The sequence below is a fragment of the Candida dubliniensis genome, chromosome R (assembly GCF_000026945.1).
Source record: "Candida dubliniensis CD36 chromosome R, complete sequence".
Taxonomy (NCBI): Eukaryota; Fungi; Ascomycota; class Pichiomycetes; order Serinales; family Debaryomycetaceae; genus Candida; species Candida dubliniensis.
Genome location: NC_012867.1, coordinates 1,632,339 through 1,655,253, shown reverse-complemented (window position 1 = coordinate 1,655,253; position 22,915 = coordinate 1,632,339). Strand labels below are relative to the sequence as shown.

General features: G+C 33.2%; 11 protein-coding genes across 11 annotated transcripts; 4 read left to right on the top strand and 7 right to left on the bottom strand. All coding sequences in view use genetic code 12, as the record gives it.

Moving 5' to 3' along the window:
* Nucleotides 1-48: 48 nt before the first annotated feature.
* On the bottom strand, nucleotides 49-324 carry CD36_33420 (mitochondrial 37S ribosomal protein RSM19; the record flags this gene model as incomplete). Its single annotated transcript, XM_002422237.1, has 1 exon — nucleotides 49-324. The coding sequence occupies one exon, from the start codon at nucleotides 322-324 to the stop codon at nucleotides 49-51; it is 276 nt and encodes a 91-aa protein (XP_002422282.1).
* Nucleotides 325-584: 260 nt separating this feature from the next.
* Nucleotides 585-2,402, top strand: CD36_33410 (ATP-dependent RNA helicase, putative; the record flags this gene model as incomplete). The annotated part of the gene is made up of 1 exon (XM_002422236.1): nucleotides 585-2,402. One exon carries the CDS (start codon nucleotides 585-587, stop codon nucleotides 2,400-2,402), a length of 1,818 nt encoding a protein of 605 aa, XP_002422281.1.
* An 862-nt stretch (nucleotides 2,403-3,264) lies between these two features.
* On the bottom strand, nucleotides 3,265-5,043 carry CD36_33400 (glucose transporter of the major facilitator superfamily, putative; the record flags this gene model as incomplete). Its single annotated transcript, XM_002422235.1, has 1 exon — nucleotides 3,265-5,043. The coding sequence occupies one exon, from the start codon at nucleotides 5,041-5,043 to the stop codon at nucleotides 3,265-3,267; it is 1,779 nt and encodes a 592-aa protein (XP_002422280.1).
* A 1,632-nt stretch (nucleotides 5,044-6,675) lies between these two features.
* Nucleotides 6,676-8,436, top strand: CD36_33370 (DNA replication initiation factor, putative; the record flags this gene model as incomplete). Its single annotated transcript, XM_002422234.1, has 1 exon — nucleotides 6,676-8,436. One exon carries the CDS (start codon nucleotides 6,676-6,678, stop codon nucleotides 8,434-8,436), a length of 1,761 nt encoding a protein of 586 aa, XP_002422279.1.
* A 152-nt stretch (nucleotides 8,437-8,588) lies between these two features.
* On the bottom strand, nucleotides 8,589-9,725 carry CD36_33360 (5-enolpyruvylshikimate-3-phosphate phospholyase, putative; the record flags this gene model as incomplete). The annotated part of the gene is made up of 1 exon (XM_002422233.1): nucleotides 8,589-9,725. One exon carries the CDS (start codon nucleotides 9,723-9,725, stop codon nucleotides 8,589-8,591), a length of 1,137 nt encoding a protein of 378 aa, XP_002422278.1.
* Nucleotides 9,726-9,982: 257 nt separating this feature from the next.
* Nucleotides 9,983-11,194, bottom strand: CD36_33350 (phosphotransferase, putative; the record flags this gene model as incomplete). The annotated part of the gene is made up of 1 exon (XM_002422232.1): nucleotides 9,983-11,194. One exon carries the CDS (start codon nucleotides 11,192-11,194, stop codon nucleotides 9,983-9,985), a length of 1,212 nt encoding a protein of 403 aa, XP_002422277.1.
* Nucleotides 11,195-12,360: 1,166 nt separating this feature from the next.
* Nucleotides 12,361-12,696, bottom strand: CD36_33330 (conserved hypothetical protein; the record flags this gene model as incomplete). The annotated part of the gene is made up of 1 exon (XM_002422231.1): nucleotides 12,361-12,696. One exon carries the CDS (start codon nucleotides 12,694-12,696, stop codon nucleotides 12,361-12,363), a length of 336 nt encoding a protein of 111 aa, XP_002422276.1.
* A 2,182-nt stretch (nucleotides 12,697-14,878) lies between these two features.
* Nucleotides 14,879-17,305, top strand: CD36_33320 (conserved hypothetical protein; the record flags this gene model as incomplete). Its single annotated transcript, XM_002422230.1, has 1 exon — nucleotides 14,879-17,305. One exon carries the CDS (start codon nucleotides 14,879-14,881, stop codon nucleotides 17,303-17,305), a length of 2,427 nt encoding a protein of 808 aa, XP_002422275.1.
* A 163-nt stretch (nucleotides 17,306-17,468) lies between these two features.
* CD36_33310 (nifU-like protein, mitochondrial precursor, putative) lies at nucleotides 17,469-18,377 on the bottom strand (the record flags this gene model as incomplete). The annotated part of the gene is made up of 1 exon (XM_002422229.1): nucleotides 17,469-18,377. One exon carries the CDS (start codon nucleotides 18,375-18,377, stop codon nucleotides 17,469-17,471), a length of 909 nt encoding a protein of 302 aa, XP_002422274.1.
* A 158-nt stretch (nucleotides 18,378-18,535) lies between these two features.
* On the top strand, nucleotides 18,536-19,435 carry CD36_33290 (signal recognition particle receptor subunit beta, putative; the record flags this gene model as incomplete). The annotated part of the gene is made up of 1 exon (XM_002422228.1): nucleotides 18,536-19,435. The coding sequence occupies one exon, from the start codon at nucleotides 18,536-18,538 to the stop codon at nucleotides 19,433-19,435; it is 900 nt and encodes a 299-aa protein (XP_002422273.1).
* A 1,015-nt stretch (nucleotides 19,436-20,450) lies between these two features.
* Nucleotides 20,451-21,443, bottom strand: CD36_33270 (serine/threonine-protein phosphatase, putative; the record flags this gene model as incomplete). The annotated part of the gene is made up of 1 exon (XM_002422227.1): nucleotides 20,451-21,443. The coding sequence occupies one exon, from the start codon at nucleotides 21,441-21,443 to the stop codon at nucleotides 20,451-20,453; it is 993 nt and encodes a 330-aa protein (XP_002422272.1).
* Nucleotides 21,444-22,915: the final 1,472 nt, after the last annotated feature.

Genomic DNA, 22,915 nt, shown 5'->3' with positions numbered 1-22,915 from the left:
GTACAAGTCATAAACACAAACAAATCCGAACCAGTTCCCCTCTTTCTTTTAATTCTTGGAATATTTATACATGAATCTCTTTCTTGTTGCAGCAAACTCACCCAATTTTGAGCCTACCATATCGTCGGTCACTTCCAACTCGACGTATTCTTTCCCATTGTGTACTTCGAATTTCAAACCAACAAATTGTGGAATAATTGTGCAATTCCTAGCTTTAGTTCTTATAGGTGTTTTATTTTTGATTGCATTGGCAACAGGTAATGGTACAATATGTGGTCCCTTCCAAACAGAACGAGCACCTAATCTTGTTATAGTTGGTATCATATTTGGCTAGTTATGGTGAGTTGGAATCAAAAGGGGAAAAACCGAAAATTTTTTCTATTTCAAGTTTACTAGGCGTTTTTTTTTTTTTTTTCGTAACACTTTGAACTTTGTTTTGGGTTGGTAGTAATGAAAAAAGAAGATAGAGATACATACAAACTTTCATAGAAAAAAATACGATCTCATCTTGAACATTTTTCAGTCACGATTTCCTTCTTTTTTTTTTTTTAAACCAAACATAAATTGCATTGGCTTTATAAAACATGTTTAGCCAAAGATATGATCCTTTAGCAGATCAAAGTAATGGTATCCAGCCAGTAAACTCTGGATTTGGTGTGAGTCTAAAGAAAAGAAAATTAAGTGAGAGTGAAAGCTCCGAAGACGAAGAAGAGACAAATGAGTCTGAACATAATCCATCCCAAGATCAAAACATCAGCGAAGAAGAAGAAGAAGAAGAAGAAGAAGAAGAAAATAATAGTAAAATTGATGATAGAATGGACATTGATCTGCAACCAGAAGTAGATCAAGACTATATTCACAAACATCAAGCAATATTCAACAAATTCAAACAGTCGACAGAATCAGAAGTAATTGAACAAGAGCATGAAGAAAACGAAGAAGAGAATAAAAATATTGAACAACATAGTCTTGTCCCATTACCGCAACCCGCATTACCAAGAGATCGAAAACTATCATCTGTGTCAACTCATACAAAGAACCTAGACTGGTTAACTAAACCACAATATGCTTCACCCCAGGATAAAGAACCATTTACAAATTTTAAATTATCATCGTTCATGATAAAGAGTTTGGAAAAGATGGGATTCACAGAAGCATTTTCTGTACAAATAAGTGTTCTTAAGATGATGTTACCAGAAATTGAAGCACAAAAGCTAAAGCCAGATCGTGTTGGTGACATTCTTGTGAATGCCTCTACTGGGTCTGGTAAAACTTTAGCTTATCTGATTCCAATAATTGAAAGTTTACACCGAAGAGTGGTTCCAAGAGTGAGAGCGATTATATTGGTTCCGACAAAGCCATTAATCAACCAAGTCAAATCAACATTATTACAACTCTCAAGTGGAACAAATTTACAAATTGTCGCATTGAAAAATGATATATCTATAAATGATGAAAAGGATTTGTTAACCAGATCTGTTCCTGATATCATAGTTAGTACCCCAGGTAGGCTTGTGGAACATTTACTTAGTGATTCCATCAGTTTATCAAGTTTACAATATTTGATAATCGACGAAGCCGATAGATTATTGAATCAAAGTTTTCAGAATTGGTCGAATGTGTTATTAGATAAAATAGATACCAAAATCAACATTGCCGAAGTTTGGAAATTATCTGTGCAGAAGTTGGTGTTTTCAGCAACATTGACAACAGATGCTGGGAAATTATCGAGTTTGAAGTTTTATAACCCAAGGTTGGTAATCGTCAATGATTCTAAACAATTGGTAAATGAAATATTCACTGTCCCCATGACATTATCTGAATTCAAGATTCATTTGGGTGTGGCGAAGAATTCATTGAAACCATTAATTTTAACCAAATTTTTAATATCAACAAACAAGTTATCTAATGTGCTCATATTTACAAAGTCCAATGAATCATCCATAAGATTAACTGAATTGTTAACTAGCTTATTTCAAAAACTATCAGTCAATTTAAACGTTGCCTTTATCAATTCAACAAATAATAGAACATCAATTCGTTCGAAAATACTAAAAAAATTTAGTAATCAGGAAGTCAACATATTGGTCACCACTGATTTAATTGCCAGAGGGATTGATGTAGCATCTATTACTGATGTCATCAACTACGACTTACCAAATTCTTCCAGAGAGTATGTTCATAGAGTTGGAAGAACTGCAAGAGCCAACCAAGTGGGGTATGCATACAGTTTTTGTTTTGGTAAGGGAGAGAATAGTTGGTTCAACAAATTGGCACATGAGGTGAGTCGAAGTAAAGAAGTTGAAAATGTTGATTTGAATGTAAAAGAATTGATTTCCGATAGAGATGAAGAGATTTATCAACGAGCGTTACATGAATTACAACAACAAGCTAAGAAATAATTGATTATATGTGATAATTTGTCCTATGAATATAGTTACATATTAAAAAAAAAAATAAAAAACAACTAAGCAACAATATAAATCCAGTTATATCTTGCAAACCAACAAATAGTGTACAATTTTTTGGAACAAGTTAGCTTTTCATAGCTAGATAGTGAGCCATTGCCTCTACTTGCGTAGTTTTGGTAGACGGGCTATGGTTTTTGGATGAAGGTTTCTTCTTTAGTTTTCCACCCAAATTTTTGACCTTTGATTTTATACTTGCTAGCGTCGAAGTAGTGGATTTAATTGAAACGTTTGTGGAATCTGTTTTTTTCAAGTCTGACATTTATTATGAATAATTTGTTAGAAGTGCTATGAAAGGGATATGATAATGTATAGATACCATCAAAAGTAAGCGAAATTAACTCCCTATTTATAGGATGGATAATTGATAATCCATATTAGTCAGCAAAAACCAAGCTGCAAACATGAATTACGAGGTATTATCTATTTGCTATTCAATCCAAACACTCCAATTCCCCCCTGCTTACATACATCTTCATAGTATTTTTAGTTTGTTATTGTAGAATTATTGATGACTAATTACTTTTTTTTTTTTGGTGGTGTAGCTATTGCTATAGCCGTAGATTTGTTCTATTTTAAGTGTGGTTGAACTCATTAAATCCGTGTGGTATCTGCATGCACGGCGAAACCAATTCCCCACCGCCAGGGTCAACTTAGTCGAAATTCTGACTCATACAGTATTAAGTCTTACACGATATCAAATGAATTCGTAAACATTATTAAAATACAAAAAATGACCAATATAAATTAAAAACAAATAACTAACTAGTTAAATACAAAGCTGATTTTATTAACCCTATTTCTCCTCTTTGTTGACCAAAATGTCCTCAACGTTTTCTGTCCTTGGTTTATTATCAACAGCTTCGAATAAACCGTGTTTATGGTTTTCATGAAACACTTCTTCGGTTTCGTGCTGTACACGTTTCATAAGAATATCATGTGCTCTCCAAGCAGGTAATTCTGAACTAAATAATCTATCCATGTCTTCCAAGGCAATACCTTTTGTTTCTGGTAAGCAAAAGTAAAGAAATGGGATAGTGGCAAGTGCCAAAGCCGCGAAAAAGAAATAAATACCATAATCCATGGCACGAATCATGTTAGTTGTGAATCTTGACATGATAAATATAGGCACCCATGACATAGCGGCATTTATAGCTTGAACAAAAGATCTGATATTTTGATCAAACACTTCACTACCGACAACAAATGGACCCCCTGACCAAGCTAAGATAAACGAAGCAATCCAAATATACATCATGGCAATAGCAGCCTTGCCTCCTGGACCGGCCAGGACACCTGGTTTGGTAGGGTTGTTCAATTTCAAGTACGCACCAATATACCAAAAACAAAGTGAACAAACGGTGGATGATGCCATAAATGCTTTTCTTCTTCCAATTGTGTCAACAATAAATAAAATGTAAATAAATGTACAGATAAACTTGACCACACCAAACATACCGGTTGAAAATAACGAAGCATTAGTTCCCTTGACACCTAAACCTTGGAAAAGAATCGGGGAATAATAATTGATAGATTGAATACCCAAAAAGTTACAAACAACATAGATGGTCATGGTGATTAACAAACGACGTAAAACTTGTTTATTGTTGAAAAACACTTCATAAAATGGATCCATAATTCCAAGCCCGATTTTCTGTTTTTGTTCTTCAATGGATTCCTTGACTTGATTGACTTCATAAACAATGTATTCATCGTCCTCTGGCAATTGTCTGAACCAGGTCAAGTTTTTAATAGCTTCATCATATCTGCCAACTTGCATCAACCATCTAGGGGATTCCTTCATGAAAATACTTCCAAGCAAAAACAACCCACTAGGAATTAACTGAATAGCAAACGGAATGTACCATTGTTTTTTACCATCAGGAATATGAGAGTCGACCCCATAGTTGATCCAAAACCCAACGAGGTCTCCAACTCTCCAACCAATTTCATAACTACTGGTTAATTGACCTCTGATTGCTGGTGGAGCAATTTCCGATATATACACCACTGTCAAGTTAGTGGAGAACCCAACTGCAATACCTGCCATGACCCTACCAGCATAGATTGGACCCAACCCGACACTAGAGTTTGCAGCCAACATGATACCAGACCCGGCAGTGATTAAGACTGCAGCAAAGATTAATGGAATACGTCTACCGAGATAAAATGAGAATGGATAAGAAAACAATGCACCAAAGAAACAACCAGCATGGAAAACCGATATGACATTGGATATAATAAAACTAGAATGTGCTGATTTGTCGAGACCAAACTCGTTCTTGAACGAATCTAAAGCAACAGTACCACCAATAAACCCACCATCATACCCGATGATAATGGCAGCAGCAGATGCCATAATAGCAGTCATATAAACTCTATAATTATAAACCTGTGGTGGAGTTGGTCTATCTTCCACTTTTTCGAACAAGTTTTTCATTTTAAACCATGATTTCTTTTCTGGTTCTGGTTTGATTGGTGATGCTATTTGCTCAATAGACTGAGAGCTTGTTGATGACATAGAATCCTGCTTTAAATGTGACTCGTATGTTGCGGTAGTTTTATCGTCAGACATAGTGATGTATTTCTTATTTGGATAAACGAATGAAAGAAAATGAAACTGATCAAACAACCCAGAATAGGGGGCATGGAAGACTCTATTTATAGTTTTGAACAAGAGGTTATAGCTTTATTGGGGGACACACAGAGGAGAAAGAGAAGAAGATTAAAAGGTTTTCCTTTTTTTTTTTTGGTTTTTACTCTAAATAGTTTCGGAGTGTTTGTGTTATTAAAAGTAAGTAAATATTTAGTATGGTTTTGAATAATTTTTCTTCTTAGTTTCTTTTTATTGTCTGTGTTTTTTTTTTTGACTTTGTTTTGCTTTGTTTGTGGGTTTTCTACCCCATATACATGTATAATCCGTTCTGGTTAAGCTGTGACAATAGGCTGGTTATAAGTTGATTGGATAGAACTTAACCATGTAATTGGCTGATAACTCTAATAGTTTAAACTTCCACGTTCTCTTTCAAAGCTTTTGCAATTTGGTTATAATACTTGCTTTGGAGAAATTTAGTTGTCATATTTTTTTTTGTGGGCTGACATAGCCTGTTGGGGGATCCCCCAAATAATTTGGGGTTTTGTGGGGGATACTCTCCTTTGTTCTTAATGAATACAGCACAAGATTAAATCTGGGGAAGATGATGTATATGAGGTCACACGTACTTGAGAAGGTAATTATTATTATTAGGAAGGTGCTTACAATTTGACTGTTTGGTACAGTACAACTAAGATGTTTCGTTGATGTGAATGATGAGATCTGGACGGCTAGATCTCGGAACAACTTGGTTTTGACACGCCGGAAAAACATTAAATCACACCCAAAGATCTGGGTGTGAATTTCTCTCTTTGCCCGCTAATATTGATAATACACTCGCTAATTTGCAAAGAATGTGGAGAAATGGCTAATGGAATCACTTGATTGAACCGAAACCATCTGAATCTAAAGATTTAATGATCCCCCAGATTTTAACGTTTTCTTGGTGTGGGGGATCCTTATATGAGTGTAATGTGGGGGATCACTTATCATCACCACCACCAAGAAAAACGAGAGATTGTCGTAACAATGATTTCCGATCTGGTATGTTTTAGTTTGCTAATTATATCCCAAATCTGTTTATTTAAAGATGTAACAATTAGGAGCTGTTGCTGCTTTCCAAAAACATGAATAGATACGAATTAAAGGCCACTTGTTTTTATCTGTTTTTTTTTTTTGTAAAAGATCAGAAATTAATGTTGGTGTTATGGCGGGTTAGGTTTTTTTTGGACGTGTGCGACCAGCTCATTTTCTCGATGGGCCGGAGATCAAGCCCGACGCGTGGCGAGAGAAAAAAAAATAACTCTATTTCTTAATTATTTCCCTTTGTTTCCAGAACAAGGAAAACAAGCCAAGTAGTATATCGAGAATAAATGCAAGCATTTTCCTATTCCCAACAATACTTTCCACTATTTTTAGACAAATCCATTTGTATCATTCTGACAGGATAATTCCTGACTCCCCATTTTAGTTTTCTGGCTCTATAGTTTTCTTTTTTTCCTATTTTTTTCTTTTTTTCAATTCGCGTCATCATGAGAATAATCTGAAATTTTACAACAAACAACAACAACATCGACCTCACCACCACCTCCAAGACCACTACTAGGGAACACAATGTATATAAACCCCAACCAATATGCAAAGACGTTCCAAGATATAAAACGCTCATCATTATCTCATTCCACATGCAAGCTTGTTATATTTGTCTCATGCTTAGATGTGGATGCATTATGTGCTGCCAAAATTTTGAGTTTACTTTTAAGAAAAGAATTAATCCAATACCAATTAATTCCAACAACAGGGTACTCGGATCTAAAACTGCATTATGATAAATTAGACAATGAAGTCACCAATATAATACTAATTGGATGTGGTGCTATGTTGGACTTGGAAGGATTTTTTGATGTCAATCCCGAAGAGTTTTTAGGACACAATTCTACTACCAATGGTCACACCATAGATAACGCCAATGAAGCAGAAATAGAACTAGATGTAGTGAAAACGGATAATTTTGCCTTGACAAGAAAGATCTATGTTGTAGATGGACATAGACCGTGGAATTTAGATAATTTGTTTGGATCGGCCATGGTTGTTTGTTTAGATAATGGGTATGTTGATGGGAACTTGAATAACGAAAAGGAATCATACAATGTATTAGTAGAAATGAGTGATAGTGAAGATGAGGATGAGGATGAGGACGAGGACGAAGAGCGCAATGGGAACAACAATGGTGATGACCAAGATGGGGACAAAACAGATGTTGATGATGAGAATGATGAACCAAGAGCTTCAACATCACGCAGAGGTGTTAAATCCATCCACGAGGATAAAATTCAAACGTATTATAACCAATCATCAACAATAACAAGTTCTTGTTCCATAACAGTTTATGCATTAGTAAGTGCCATTGGTGAGACCAATGTTGACAATTTATGGTTAGGAATTGTGGGTGCCAGTGGGTTTGATTGTTCCATATTTGTTGATGAAGTGAGGCGATTCTCGAACGATTCTGGTATTCACATGGAACGGGGAACGTACCTTCCATTGTTGCGACATTCTTCTCTTTATGATGCATTGCTTTATAATTGGATTGATGGTGACAAGAGAATACATAAGATTCTCGCAAAGATGGGTGTTCCTATTGTTGCTGCAAAACAACAATGGCAATATTTGGACCCACCAATCAAGAACAAACTACCTGGACTATTGAAGAAATATCTACCTGAACTCCCACAAGTTGAAATATTTTATCGATGTGGTGTCACATCTATGGACGTGTTTGTTTCGTTAACCGCATTGTTAGAGACCGGGGTTGGTCTCAATAGTAATAATAATAATAATAATGGTGTTGATCATGGTGATCTTGAAGATGAGAATGAAATAATCCGAAGAGAAATTAAAAGTAGAGAATCAAGTTACATTCGAAATTTTTGGTCTGCCTTTGATTCAGTAAGTTCTTTTGGTATTGCCAACAATATTGGATTAGAAAAGGGGATAACAGCAGCTAAATTAGTTCAAAAAGAATTATTTCAAACCATCAAATACATAATCGAACAAAAACTAATCAAAAATTTAAAGGTTTATCGACTTTGCATTTTAAAAGATGAGTCGTCGCATCTGGGTTTTGATAATCCAGTATTGTTAATTAAATTGTCCAATCGTATAATGGATTATTTAAAACAACAAACACTGAAACCTTTGGTGGTAGCAGCAGAACTTTCCAATACTTATTTCGTTTTGGGTATTGGAATTAACAATGCATTTTCTAAAATCTCTGGTGCACAAATGAAGAAAGATTTCTTTGAAGTATCATTGGTGGAAATTAAAAAGGAAGATTTGGCTCCATTTTTGGAACAATTAACCTTCAACTTATAGAAAAAAAAAAAAAAAAAAATAACATATTGCATGTAAACAATAAATATTGTAATAATATAAATTGTAAAAGTACTGACATAAAAGAATCTATATTATTTTATAGCTATTATCCTATCTAATCATTCTATTGTATAGATTGTTTTGTAGTTTCCTTAATTGTCTTGCACTAATAATCTAGTTGAAGTTCTAGCTTGTTGAATCATATATTCGTCACATAACACTAATGCAGTCATAGCTTCAACGATTGGAACTGCTCTTGGGGTGACACTTGGGTCGTGTCTACCTCTGGCAGCCAAAACACCACTTTTACCATCATAAGTAGCAGTTTCTTGTTCTTGACTGATAGTAGCAGCTGATTTAAAGGCCACTGAGAAATAAATGTTTTCACCATTTGAAATTCCTCCTTGAATACCACCACTGTTGTTTGTTTGAGTTCTTAATCTTCCGAAATTTTCATCATAATAGAATGCATCATTATGTTTTGATCCAGGGATTTTGATACCTTCAAATCCTGACCCAAATTCAAATCCTTTAGTAGCTGGTAATGATAACATGGCATGGGCTAATTTGGCTTCCAATTTATCAAAACATGGTTCACCTAAACCAATTGGACAATTTCTAATAACACAAGTGACAACCCCACCAATGGAATCTTTAGCATCACGATATTTTTCAATCACTTTAACCATTTCTTCACGAACATTTTCATCGGGACATCTTATTGGACCAACACTATCAACTTGTTCTCTAGTGATAGTGTTTAAAAGTTGTTGGAATTTTGCATCTTGAGGAGACTTATTCATAGATATTTCACCAATAGAACTTACAAAAGCAACAATTTCAACATTATTTACTTTGGCCAAGATTTTTTCAGCAATGGCACCAGCGGCAACTCTACCAATAGTTTCTCTAGCAGATGATCTACCACCTCCAGAACTAGATTTGGTGCCGTATTTTTGTATATAGGTCCAATCAGCATGACTTGGTCTTGGATACAAATCGGTCTCACTATAATCACCAGGACGATGATCCTTATTTCTCACAATCATTCCAATGGGTGAACCCAAAGTTAATCCATTTTCAGTTCCACTTTGTATTTCAACTAAATCTTTTTCATCTCTTGGGGTTGATAATTTACTTTGACCTGGACGTCTACGAGTTAATTGTGGTTGAATATCTGCTTCAGTTAATGACATCCCCGGTGGACACCCATCAACAATACAACCAACTGATTTACAGTGAGATTCCCCATACGTAGTAACTTTAAATAATGTTCCAAAAGATGACATTGTTTGGTATTGACTTATCTTTGATAATTGATGCTGATATGTTTAGAATAAATTTTTCAAAGAAATTTTTTTTTTTTTTTTTCAACGGTTAAATGGCGCACACAAGAAAAAATTGGTGAAATGACTCAACCAAAATATTATTGTCACCTTATTAATCTCGTAAACCCGCGGACCATAATAACAATTCTAGTTGTAATTTTATTCTAGTTGGATTTATAATAATAATAATGCTCATCTAACTATCTATACTAAAGATTCTACAAAACTGAAGTTTTCTTTGTTTTGTTAACATTTTCCATGGCTAATTCACTTAGATATGGATACATGGAAGCATAACCTTTGGCGTTGGCACTTGAGGCATTTCCCAATTTCACTCTCATGGCGATACCTTGACTGATAACAGAAAGACGTAATAACCCAAATGTATGACCAATAGGCCACAACTCGGATGGATTATTTTTAGAATCAGTTTTAGACCAAGTCACCAATTTTTCATATTCATGTAATTTTTCGTATAAAAATTCGGTTGAGTTTTTATTTTCAGCCCCCATTGCGGTTTTTTGAGGATAGTATAACATACGATTCAATTTATTAGGTAATTGGAATGCTTGTAAGAAATTGGCCAAATCGAAAAGTGGGTTACCAATGGTGGTTAATTCCCAATCCAAAACACCACAAACGGTTTTCGAATTTGGATCAAATAGTATATTATCGATTTTCAAATCTCCATGAATCAAAGTCAATTTATCTGGATCTTGTGGAGCATATTTTTGTAACCAACCAGTGATTTTATCAAAATCAGGGATTGGTGGTACATGTTGACTTTGCAAATTATGAATATTATTCAAAGTTTTAATTTGACGAGCAAAATAAGAAGTACTCTTTAATTTATCGATATTTTGAAATTGTGGGAAATGGGATTTTGGTAATAATGAAATTAATTTCTCGACATTTAATAAATGAATGGCGGCAATTGTTTCAATAATTGATTTCCAATATTTCTTTTGATCAGCTTCTTCGATTCCTGGCATACTTGGATTCTTAATTTGAATACCATTCACATAATCCATAATATAAAATACATAACCGATTTGTGATTCATCTTCACATAATAAATGAACTTTAGGGACTGGTACAGTAAGGTTATCGGATTCGGAATTCAAAATATTGATAGCATTTAAAATGAAAAATTCTCTTTCCACGGCATGAGCCAGTTTAGAAATCAATTTGGAATTTGGAGATGGTTTCCGACGCAAAACATAGTTTTTCCCTTCTGGTGTGGAAAGGAAATATGTTGGATTGGATTGACCAAATGTAAATTGTTTGATTTCACTAAAAGTGGTTGGAACTGTTGCCTTATGACCCAACACCACTTTATTGGATTCTGAGCCCGTAACTGAGGCAAGGAATTGTTTTAGTTTGTTTACATCTAAAGGAGATCTAATATCAGTAAGTTCTGGTGCCGACATTGCTTTTGAATTGAATATGTATAAATGATATGATACGGATCAGATAAGACAGGAAGAACGAAAGATATACATATATATATATATACTATACAATGAGAGAAAGAGAATTATAATAGTTGGTGAGATAAATGAATGTGGGGAAAAAAAAAAAAAGTCGAAGCAGCAACGGATTAAAATGGAGAAACAAAATTGAACAAATGTATGCGTGTAATGTGTGAGAGAGAAGGGGAAGAGGGAAAAAAAAAAAAAAAAATTAAAGGTGGAGTTGCCGAGGGAAAATGGTAGTTGTTGTAAACCAAATCCCATTTTCCGTTGATTGTAGGACATTATAACTTCTTCTGTATATATGGATTTGCTCATCTGTAAAGCCTCGATCGATTAATAATCAAATCAACCATCGGAAACGGGTACTAATTTTAAAAAAAAACCGTCACCCATACTTGTTTATTAGTGGGTGTTGGTTTTACTGTGGAAGCTTGCACGTGAACATAATTGCTTGAGATCAATAAACTGATAATTGGGAACTAGATATCAAGGCAATTGCGGAAACTTCTTTGCTCAGGAAGTTAAGCTGGGGAACCTTTGATTATTTGAGTTACGTCTATTTAATAAGTTTATTAATTCTAAATATTTACTTACAACCTACCTATATCATACTAACTGCAACAATATTGATAAGCATACTACTCAACCCTCCGTCTATTCAAATTCCTGGTGTACTCTTACATCTCTATAAAACATACTTTCAAATACTCTTCAAATTTCCAAGAAATTCATTTGTGATGATAATCGTCAAACGAGGAAATCCAAGTACTCAGCAATGGTTCTCTTAGCAAGCATGAGCCAATCAGACCCATAATGCAGACTTTAATGTTTCCTAGCAATTAACCCCTATCTACCTGCTTGATTGGATACAGCATACAGATAAATGCTCGTACTCATAACCTAAGTCAGTTTAGACTCGGACGGTGACGTCGTGCAATTAATCTTTGGAGGAAATTGCAAGAAACGAAAAACATGAGGCTCTATTTGACGGACTCTTTACTACTTGCTGAACATTACCTCAAACAACATATATTCACTGGGCTCGTCTCTCTCTTTCTCTTTTTTTTGTTTTCTTTTTCTTGGATTTCGTTGGTTATGAAGCCTGGTTCCAACTTATTGCGTTAATTCTGTTTCAGGTGCTCCACCAAATCCACAATGCCTCGAAACAATTCAACGTTGGAAGTTGTCCCGATATCCCCACTAATATTTAAAAATATAGGTACATTGAATTTCTTCACTAATAGTTGATTAAGCAGTTTAATTTGATCATTATTGGTCAGGTTGTTCAAGTATGTTGAGTAAGAAGAAATTGTATAAATGTAATCACCCATTTCGTAATTTCCTTGTTGGTTGATGTATATCGACATGGGTGCTTTGTCATGAACCTTTGGATTGAAAGTGATTACTATTGTATAATCATTCCCGTTTAAACTTAATTCGTCAATTATGTGAACCATTCTTGGAAGGTGGATAGTGGTTGTTTAACTTGGCTTGTATGTGTATAGATGCTGTTCTAGACTGTTTCTATTAGTAGCGTTTTTTTTTTTTTTTCAGTTTGATTGTATCAGGTATGTCGATGTTGCCACTTTCGTCTCATACTGTGTCGTGCCAGTTGCATCAAAAACTTTTTTTCTACCGCCTGGCCTGTAGTGGTGGTGGCAGTGTGTGAGCTCGTGTGACTATTTTCTTCATATTCCACGTAAACACAAAAAGTTCCTGTGTACATACAGAATAGACATGATTCTGCATAATTATACTTTTAAATGTATACACATACAGTGGTGTTGTGATTATTCTATTTGAGATTATAACTTTGCTTTAAAAGGTTATAATAGGTTTAGGCGGGTGGGGAGAGGAGATTACAACGATTGGAAAACGTCTCCCCGGGGAAATAATAAGGAAAGTAAAAGGGGAAATTAAGTTTGGCAAACGACAGAATGGAGAATAATTAATTACTGAACAGATTAAGTATTAGAATTCCCCTTTCTCTTGATCCATTTATAAATACTTGCAAGTAATCTCTTTAAATTTATTTTTAGTTGTTTCCTTCTTTTTTTGTATTGCCAAATTCCATCTAATTTTGCAATTATAGGGAATTGCAATTGTTAGCTTAATTCTTTTTTTTTTGGGGGGGAAATCAAGTCGTCAACATCATTATATTTTGCCTTTTGTTTTGGAAGCTCTGGAGATTTTTGTGAGGTTCCATAACACAATTTTTAATTAGCAGCAATTCTTGTTTTCTTTACTTCGCATTTTAACATTAGCCACTACTAGCTAGCTAGCTAGCCAACTATTCGTTACTGCAACCATTGCAACTATTACCGTCGTAAAGATTTTCTTCCCTACCTGCCTACCCCCTTCTCCCTTCCCTTCCTGCTCCTCGTTTATTTCCTCCTCCCCCCTACCCCCTCCCCTTTTCTCAATTTGTGTTCTATTTCCTGCCACACAAGACATATAGATTCTGCATTCCATTAAAAATCACCAACACAATACAATACAACACAGCACATATACATATACATATATACAGACAAAACCATTACTGCCAACAATTACCTATTCCTCGTTCTTCTTAATAGGTATTGTCAAGTGATTCCAATTTTTGATTGACAATTTTGTATTGAGTTTGAATTCAAAACAACAAAAAGAAAGAAAGAAAGAAAGAAAAATCACCTTATAATTTGTTTTGTTACCAATCAAGTATCATTATAATCTACATCATATATACTAAAAAAAGAGAATTAACCGAACAAGGTCGATTGTTCTTTTGGTTAATTTTTATTTTAGTTTATTATTGTTATTGTTATTATCTATCCATTATTATTATTATTAATTCATTGTTGGGTCTTTTTAGTATTTTCTTTTCTTACTCAAAAACAAAGATTGATTGAAATTCCTACTAAAAACAAAAAACAAAAAAAAAAACATAAATCAAAAATCAATAACCGTTTAACATAAGAAAGACGTTTCAAGATATTCAGTTTTACATCAGAAGCTTGACGTTTGGTTTAAAAATTATTATCTATTAAGGATATTTGCTTGAAGTTCTTCCCTTAATAACTTTTTTTTAAAAAAAAGAAAAAAAAACGCAGCATTAATTACGCCCGACCAAGACCCATTTCCAACTAAACTATACAATTTGATACATTTAACAAGTGAATCTTTCTTTTTTTATTATTAAAAAGTCTAAAACATAATATAGAAGAATAATCATATTATAATCTAACTTTATCTCCCTATTGTTGTTGTTGGTTTTTTTTTTTTTCTTATATACTACCACTTTCCTTGAAAAAATAAAGAAGGAAGGACACAAACAAATTGCAAAAAAAAAAAAAACAACAAATAAAACAAAAACATTTACTACAATCGGTCCGTCGGTTTTTGTAATTGGGAAGGAAATTTAATTGAACCCAAATATAATAGGAATATTTTGGATGGACTCTTTTTGTTTTCACTTGTCACCTGGTTTTTCAATTTGAATTGTTGTTGTTCTTCTTCCTGGTTTTTTCTTTCTAATTTTTTACAAAAAAATTCCTATTTCCATTCACTTTCCAGTTAATGGTCTCTTGATATATACATATATATATAGATAGTGGTTTTTCATTTTCAGTTTCATTTTATTTTTTTTTTGCACCTATTATGAAAACATCATCATCAAGCTCATTGAGCATATCGAGATCAAGTAATTTGGAATCACCTTCAATGTCACTGATTTCCAGCAAAATATCCAATGAAGATACCAAGAATAAACCAGAAACAGACCCAGAAGATAAAACAAAATGTAACAAGCATGAAGGTGAATCGATAGCAGTAGCAGTAGCAGAATCGTCTAACCAACAGATTAAACAACAGAACGAAGAACGGGAACATCCTCAAGATGAACCAAAACAAGAGTTGATTGAATGTTTGAATGAATACATTTTCACTAGTCAATGTGGTAATGGGCAAACTTTTAATAATTTTCCAATTATTGTTAGAATTCCTATTAATGATAAACAAGGAAGACAAGAAGTTGAGAATTTCATTTCTGGATGTTCAGGTATATCTGCAGTTTATCATCATGATCATCATCAAGAGAAAACGGAAATTGATAAAGCAACAACCAATTATTTCAACATAGGTTTTACTACAAAGAAGGAATTGGATGATTTGATTTATAAATTGTATCAAGAACAAATTGTTTATGAATTGGATTATTCAAAGTTTATATCCCATCCAGGAATTCTTTTCATTAAAAATTTGTCGAGTAATTTAATGTTTGATAATAATAATAATAATTATAATTCTCCGGAAGAAGGTGAAGTCAAAGGCAAAGGTGAAGGTGAAAAAGTGGAAACGGAAACGGAAACGGAAACGGAAACGGAAACAGAAACAGACACAGAGTCAATCACCATATTGGAGTCAACTGAACCCAAGCATAAATTGTTTGAATTTTTAATGGACAATTCATATTTTAAATCATTACAAGAGGTGAAAATTTTCAATAATGATAATAACAATATTTCCACTATTCCATTGTCATCATTTGCCATTGTTAAATTTTCTAATCATTTGGATGTTGATATTTTGATTAAAAAATATAACAAATATACCCCCAATATTTTCAATAATAATACTAATATTCCATTATTTCTCAATAAATATCTTAATCGAAAGGAACGATTTGTGTTTCCTGGTGCCCCAAATTTGGCCAACACCACTAATGCAACTAGTCCAACTGCAAACAATCCAACAAGACCAATGGATAATTTTAATCTTATAATTGTTGAAAACTTGCTCAATTTCTTGCCTCGAATAAAATTGAATCAAGAGGAATTTACTGGGTTTATCAATAAATTTAATAGTTTTGGGACTTTAGTGGATCAAATATATTTCCCACTTTCTGATAAGGGAGCAACTTTGGAAGAGATCAAAACTTTGGATTTTGGATTTATTAAATTCAAGCAACCAAGCAATAACAACAACAACAACACCAATAACAATAACAATGTAATGGAAAATACTTTACGAATATTGTATTATTTGAATGGATTAACTTGGGAAGAATTTAATCAATTGGATGTCAACAATTTACCTTCATTTTTACAAGATGCCAAATTTGAACAGCACGAGCTACCAAGTGACGATGGTGAAGATGGCAATGGCAATGATAATGAAAATGAAAATGAAGCAACCAATCATCAAGCCCCAAATCAAGGTAAACTCTCAATAACGATTGCCCAACATAAACATAATCATTATTTGTTTGCTCAATCTAACAGTTTATACTTATCAATGGGGAAAGATTGTAAGATATCCATTAGTTTCCCTAATCCAGTATTTATTTTTAATCAATTTTCACGAAGTTTAAATTATCAAGAAACAAATATTTATGTAAATAATTTACCTATTGTATTTAATAATGATGATTGTACATGGGAATCATTTTGGAGTCAATTTGGAATAATCAAATCGGCCAAAATTATTAAACCTCAATTTTATCATGAATATGAAGATGATCATAAATCAGGTAAGATTGGATTTGTATTTTATAAGACATTTAAAATGGCTATTCGAGCCATATTAATGACAAATAATAAAGTGGTCAATGTTGGACATTTTAACCCTATTGTCATTCAATCTTCATTTGCCATTCAAAAATCAAATTCAAATAAAGAATTGAAACAAAATAATAACCACAATGGTTTATCTATTACTAATTCTAATCAAATTGGAACAAACAATACCGTGGCTGCCACAACAGCAGCTGCAGTAGCTGCAGCGGCAACAGTGGCAAATCAATCATATTATACTTATCAACCAATGATGCCATATTATTATGGCTATCCTGCTACTCCTTACCAATTTGCCAATGTTTTGCCTGGTCCGATTCCACCCCCACCTCCTGGTGCTGGTGCTAGTGCTGCAAATTCTGTGGCTGGTGACAATAATAGAAATACGGCAATTTCTACTACTACTACTGCTGCTGCTGCTGCTGCTGCTGGGTACTCCAATTATTTGATACCAGCAAGAGGTTATCCATATTATTATTTCAAATTGGGTGTAGATAAGTCAAACAAGGAATAAAAAAATTATTTTTTTTGTTTGTTTTACAGGTTTTGTTTTGTTTCTTCTTTTAGTTTAGGAGTTTTTATTATATTTATACTGATAACAAACAATAAAAAGATACATATACAACCTGCTTGGCAATTTGACACAAAGTCTGTTTATTGAAATGATTTTTAACTATTTACAATGATGGTGGGGAAGAAGAAACAGAAGACAGATCATCTCTATTTATTGGTTTAACCGTTGATGATTCAACACTAATCTCTTCTTGTTCTTCTTCAATTGGTTCCACCAGGTTGACTTCTTCAATGTAATGTTTTAACATACTTTCAATCCCATTCTTTAATGTCACAGAACTAGAATCACAACTACGACAAGCTCCTTTTAATCGTAAATATACTGTACCATCTTCTTCATTGAAATTGACAAATTCAATATCACCACCATCATCCTGAATTGCCGGCCTTATTCTGGTGAAAATCAACTCTTTGATCATCGATACAACTTCATCGTCATCTTCATTTATAGCCATATCATTAGTTAATAATGAATTCCCATCTTCGTCAACTCCATCTTCTAATAGTATCGGGGTACCATTAGTTAAATATTCTGTTAATATAGAAAAAATCTCGGGTTTTAAAAGTGACCAATCAAAATTATTTAATTTTTCTATAGTGATGAAATCACTACCAAACATAACTGATCTTATACCATCAATACTAAATAATTTAAGTGCTAATGGAGATGATGCAGCTTCTCGACCACTTAAAAATTCTTTGGTTTGATTATCTTGTAAAATTTTTATCAGTGGTAAAAACTTTAATGCTTGTTCATTGGGGGTTTCTGAAGTTTGAATGAAAAGATTTCTTATGGTGGTTATCAATGGGGTTTTCTTGGTTATTGGTTTGTAATGAAGTAAAGATCGTGGGATAGTTCTACTAAATGTGAACATTATATTAGGTAAAGATGATTCAAAAGGAAAAAATGGAAAGTGTAGTTCGATTGATGCAATTCTCATCATCATTATTTTATTGTTACTTGTTTTTTTTGTATTGTATTGAAAAATTGTTCCAGTGCCCACGACAAGCATAGAATATTTTTTTCAATTGTTTGTTTGTGAGAAAAGAACCAAAAATTTTTTTGCCTATATAATGATGATCCACCAATCCAAAAAAGAATACTACTACTAATCGTCTTTCTGGGTTTGAAATATTAGAATAAAAGGGAAGAACCAAAAAAATTGAAATTATGGATGCGGTATTAATTTCATTATTAACAATCTTACTAGGATTTATTTTAATCCTATTCATTTTTTTTATACAAACTGGTGGGTTGAAATCTCTCGTAACTACCACCACATCCAAGAAATCGTCACTTTATCATCCAACTTTCCTTATACTAGGAGCTAACAATTCTGGGAAAACATCCTTTTTCTACAAATTACTACAATTATCCAATGATGAGCAAGATGTTACGACTACTACTACTACTACCACCACCACAGTGTCATCATTAGAACAAAATGTGACAAAGATAAATTTACCAATTTCCAGTCCATCAATTGGTAAACCATATCAATTGATTGATTATCCTGGACATTTGAAATTACAAAAAGTGTTTGAACGATTAATAATCGATGAAATAACATTAAGAAATCTTAAAGGGATCATATATATGATTGATTCTTCAAGTGTTAATATCAATGATGATACCAATTTGGAAAGTATTGTTAAATTCTTGTACAATTTGTTTAGTATTACTGAACGGACACCTAATGGAGTTGATTTCTTGATTGCTATTAATAAAACTGATTTATTTGATTCAATTCCTGTTCATAAAATAAAGACAAAATTAGAATTGGAAATCAATAAATTGATCCGTCATGAAATTGAAAATGTTGAGAAAACTTCTGGTATCGATGATAATGTTAATGAGAATGGTAATAATAATGGTAATAGTGTCAATGGTGACAATAATGATGGTATTAACAGCGATAGTTTGAGAGCATTTTGGATGAGTGTTGTTGGTTCAGGAAATTTCACTTTTGATAAGTTGGAAGGTAATGTTGATTTCATTGGTGGTAGCGTTTTGAAAAACAAAACCAATCAATGGGAAAATTGGATTGATGAAAAAGTTGTTAATCCCTAAATGTTGAAAAACAGTTAGTCACTCTACATGTCTTCTTAATAATACGTATAATATATGAAACTTATATATAAAAAGAAACTAAACAATAACAATAACAATAACAATAATAAAAAGATACGTGATATAAAAAAACAACAAAAATAAGAAAAAGAAGTAACCAAATCACTCACTATTTTAACACACACATTAACTCACACACATACTCACATACTCAACAAAAATCAAAATCCCGATATGAAAATATAGCATCACCAAAACCGATCGAATGATAAACCCGAAAATATTCAACACTTTAACTTAATTCTTTGTTCTTTTTTTTTAAAAAAAACTAATCATATATATATATAAATAAAGCATACCATACCATACCATCCCATTCAACATTCTTTCTTTCTCATCATCAAATTGATTGTAATAAATCGTTAACTTTCATTGGTAAAAAAAAAAAAATAAAAAATATGAAATATTCTACTCTTTTTTTTTACCGGTTTCGTAATATACAAAATTTACAAGAGAAGTAGTAAAAGAAGAAAGTAGTTGTACCTCTCCCCCCACTCAACTATGTAAGGCAATAATAATAATGGAAAAAAAAAAAAGACTCTATATATGGTACAACCCAATTAATGTCTAATAAAGATTAACTTTTCTTTTATACAATAATGCATTGAATAAACAAACAAATCAAGAACTGGAAGTGGAAGTGGAAGTGGTAGTGGAAAGTAATTATTGCTCAAGGGGATCTAATATACAAAAAAAAAGGTATGGTGATACAATGAATTGCAAAAAAATATATGCATTTGCGTGTCGAAGTTTGTAATTAATTGTGATTGTGTTTGACGTTGGAGGTTGATGTGGGTAACGGGATCTTGTGTGTTTATATGTGTGTGTTTGTGTGTGTGTGTGTGTGTGTCTGTATGTGTTTGTAAGTTAGTGAATATAAAAAAGAAACAAGAATAATAAAATAATAACAGGGACAACAATTTTATCCATTTCAAGGCTTGTTGCGTAAACTTGATTATTTCACAGTCTTCTTTGGTTTTCTTTGATTGGCTCCTGGTCGGTTGTTTGCCACATTTGCTGGGGCGTATCTTGGTTTCTTGTCTGCTGGTTTCAAAATTTGGAATGAACATAACAAACTTTCATCAACTGACATCATGGCACCAGCATTATCGAATTCACCACAATAGTTTGGTGCCGAAAACAATGTCACCAATTGTCGTTTGCTGAAAAACTCGTATCCGTCTTCAACAACTTGATGGGCACGACAGATCAAGTCCATATCATGCTTTTGTAAAAATCGAGACACAACATCCGGTCCAAAAGTGAACGACACACCACGGTCATTTTCTGACCATCCAGTGATATCCTTATCGGGGTCTGACCATAATAAATCACACAACAACCCGACATCAGGAATATCGGTTGGTCTCATCACTCTTCTGATTTGTTCCATAGAGTTCAAGTCTGGAGACAAACCTCCATGCATTGTGAAAATTTTTTCGTCAATTATGGCAGCAATTGGAAGACAATTAAAACAATCTGTGAATGTCTTCCATAACTTTATGTTGAATCTTCTTTTACATTCATCGTAAAATCCATAGATACGGTTGATACTGGCACATTCATGGTTACCACGAAGAATGAAAAAGTTTTCTGGATATTTGATCTTGTAGGCAAGTAAAAGGCAAATTGTTTCTAATGATTGTTTACCACGATCAACGTAGTCCCCCAAAAATAAATAATTGGCCTCAGGGGGGAAGCCACCATATTCGAATAAACGGAGTAGATCGTAATACTGTCCGTGGATATCACCACAAATCTTGATTGGTGCTTCTAATTCTAAAAGAATAGGTTGCTGGATGAAAATTTCACGGGCTTTAGTACAAAGGAATCTAATCTCATTTTCGGTTAATGTAACTTGTTTTCCAGGTCTCGATCCTCTCACCTCCAAAAGACGGTCGACAATATTGTCAACAGAGATGGAATCGTCGTCGATGTTGTTTGACATTGTAGGTTTTATAACTGAAATTGTTAGTAAGCAAAGGACACACTATAAATTTTTTCTCTTTCAAAAAAAAAACAGCAAGAAACACATTTGAAAAAAAAAATAAATTGAAGACTACTTTCTTTTAATCAAATCAACAGTGCTCTATACTATCTTCTATATTATAACATACCTTTGGTGATGAAATATTAGGGTTCGGTTAGGTCAGAGATGAGTCTTTTTCGTTGTTGAATTGCTGTCTGGACAAAAAAAATGATGTGTTTTTTTTTTTTCCTTCTTTTTGTTCTGTTCAATTAGAAAATTTTCTATTTCTTTAACTAAGAACTTTTTTTCCCTTGCTGTGATTTTTGCCTTTCTCGCACTCTCTTTTCCGTTCCAAAGTTTGTTGTTGTTAGTTTCCTCGCCTTCTTTTCTAGGGTTAAAAAACACGACATACGCCTAAGCATCAAAAAAATGACTGTGGGAATTGTGTCGTGATGTCGTTTGTTGTTGATTTTCACCCCGTGTTAATTAATGATTCTACACACTACACCGGTATAATGAGGAAACCACAAAATACATTATAAGTGAAATACAGTATTATCAATTGAGGTATGTTTAGCTATATTTTGATTTATACCAATGATTAGTCTCTCCTATTTGATAGGCTCAACTTAGTATTGAGTAAACCACTAGAGCGGGTGGGTGCGGAGAAGCATTGTCAGATAAAGCTGTTTCATTGGTCAAAGGTTAATCCAATAATGTCGTGGTCGTTGGTGGTTGTGGTTGTGGTTGTGTTTGTTGTTCTCTTTTTTCTTTTCTTGTCGTGTAAATCTACCACTGCGACATTATTATTGCCGTTTTTAGAAATTCTGTAATCATACATACTAGAATGTACTTGTATGTATGTGGAAGAAAGCAAATTGGGAGACCACAATAAAAGTGCATATTAATTAATTAATAATAATAATAATTAAATACAAGAAAATTACACGTGAAACACGAAAATTTTGTAGAATTTTTGAAAATCTTTTATAACTTTGGGAGAATAAGTTAAAATAAGGGGAGAGTTCTTAACTAAAAGGAAGAAGACGAAGAACAAACAATAATAACCATCTCCACATTTTTCAGCTAATTTTTCAAGACGTGTAACCAATGCCTTCTCCTCTTCTTCTTCTTCTTCCTCCTTTTCCCCCCCTGCATGCTTTACAAATTGAATAATAATAATATTCAAGATCTTTTATCTATATATTTTGGAGTAAGTAGGACCAAAACATCGTTTGATTAACACCAAAATGAAGTGAAAAGACCAATTGAGTTTGTTAATAAAAACAAATAATGACATATAGAAGAATATTCCCATTCTAGAACTCACTCACACAAACAGTTCAAATCATTTGACGGGATGTAATGTTGCAATTTTTTGTACACACAGTAAAAGTAAGATCGACCCATATTTTTCACCAAAGTCGCACGACCATTTTTACTTATCAAAA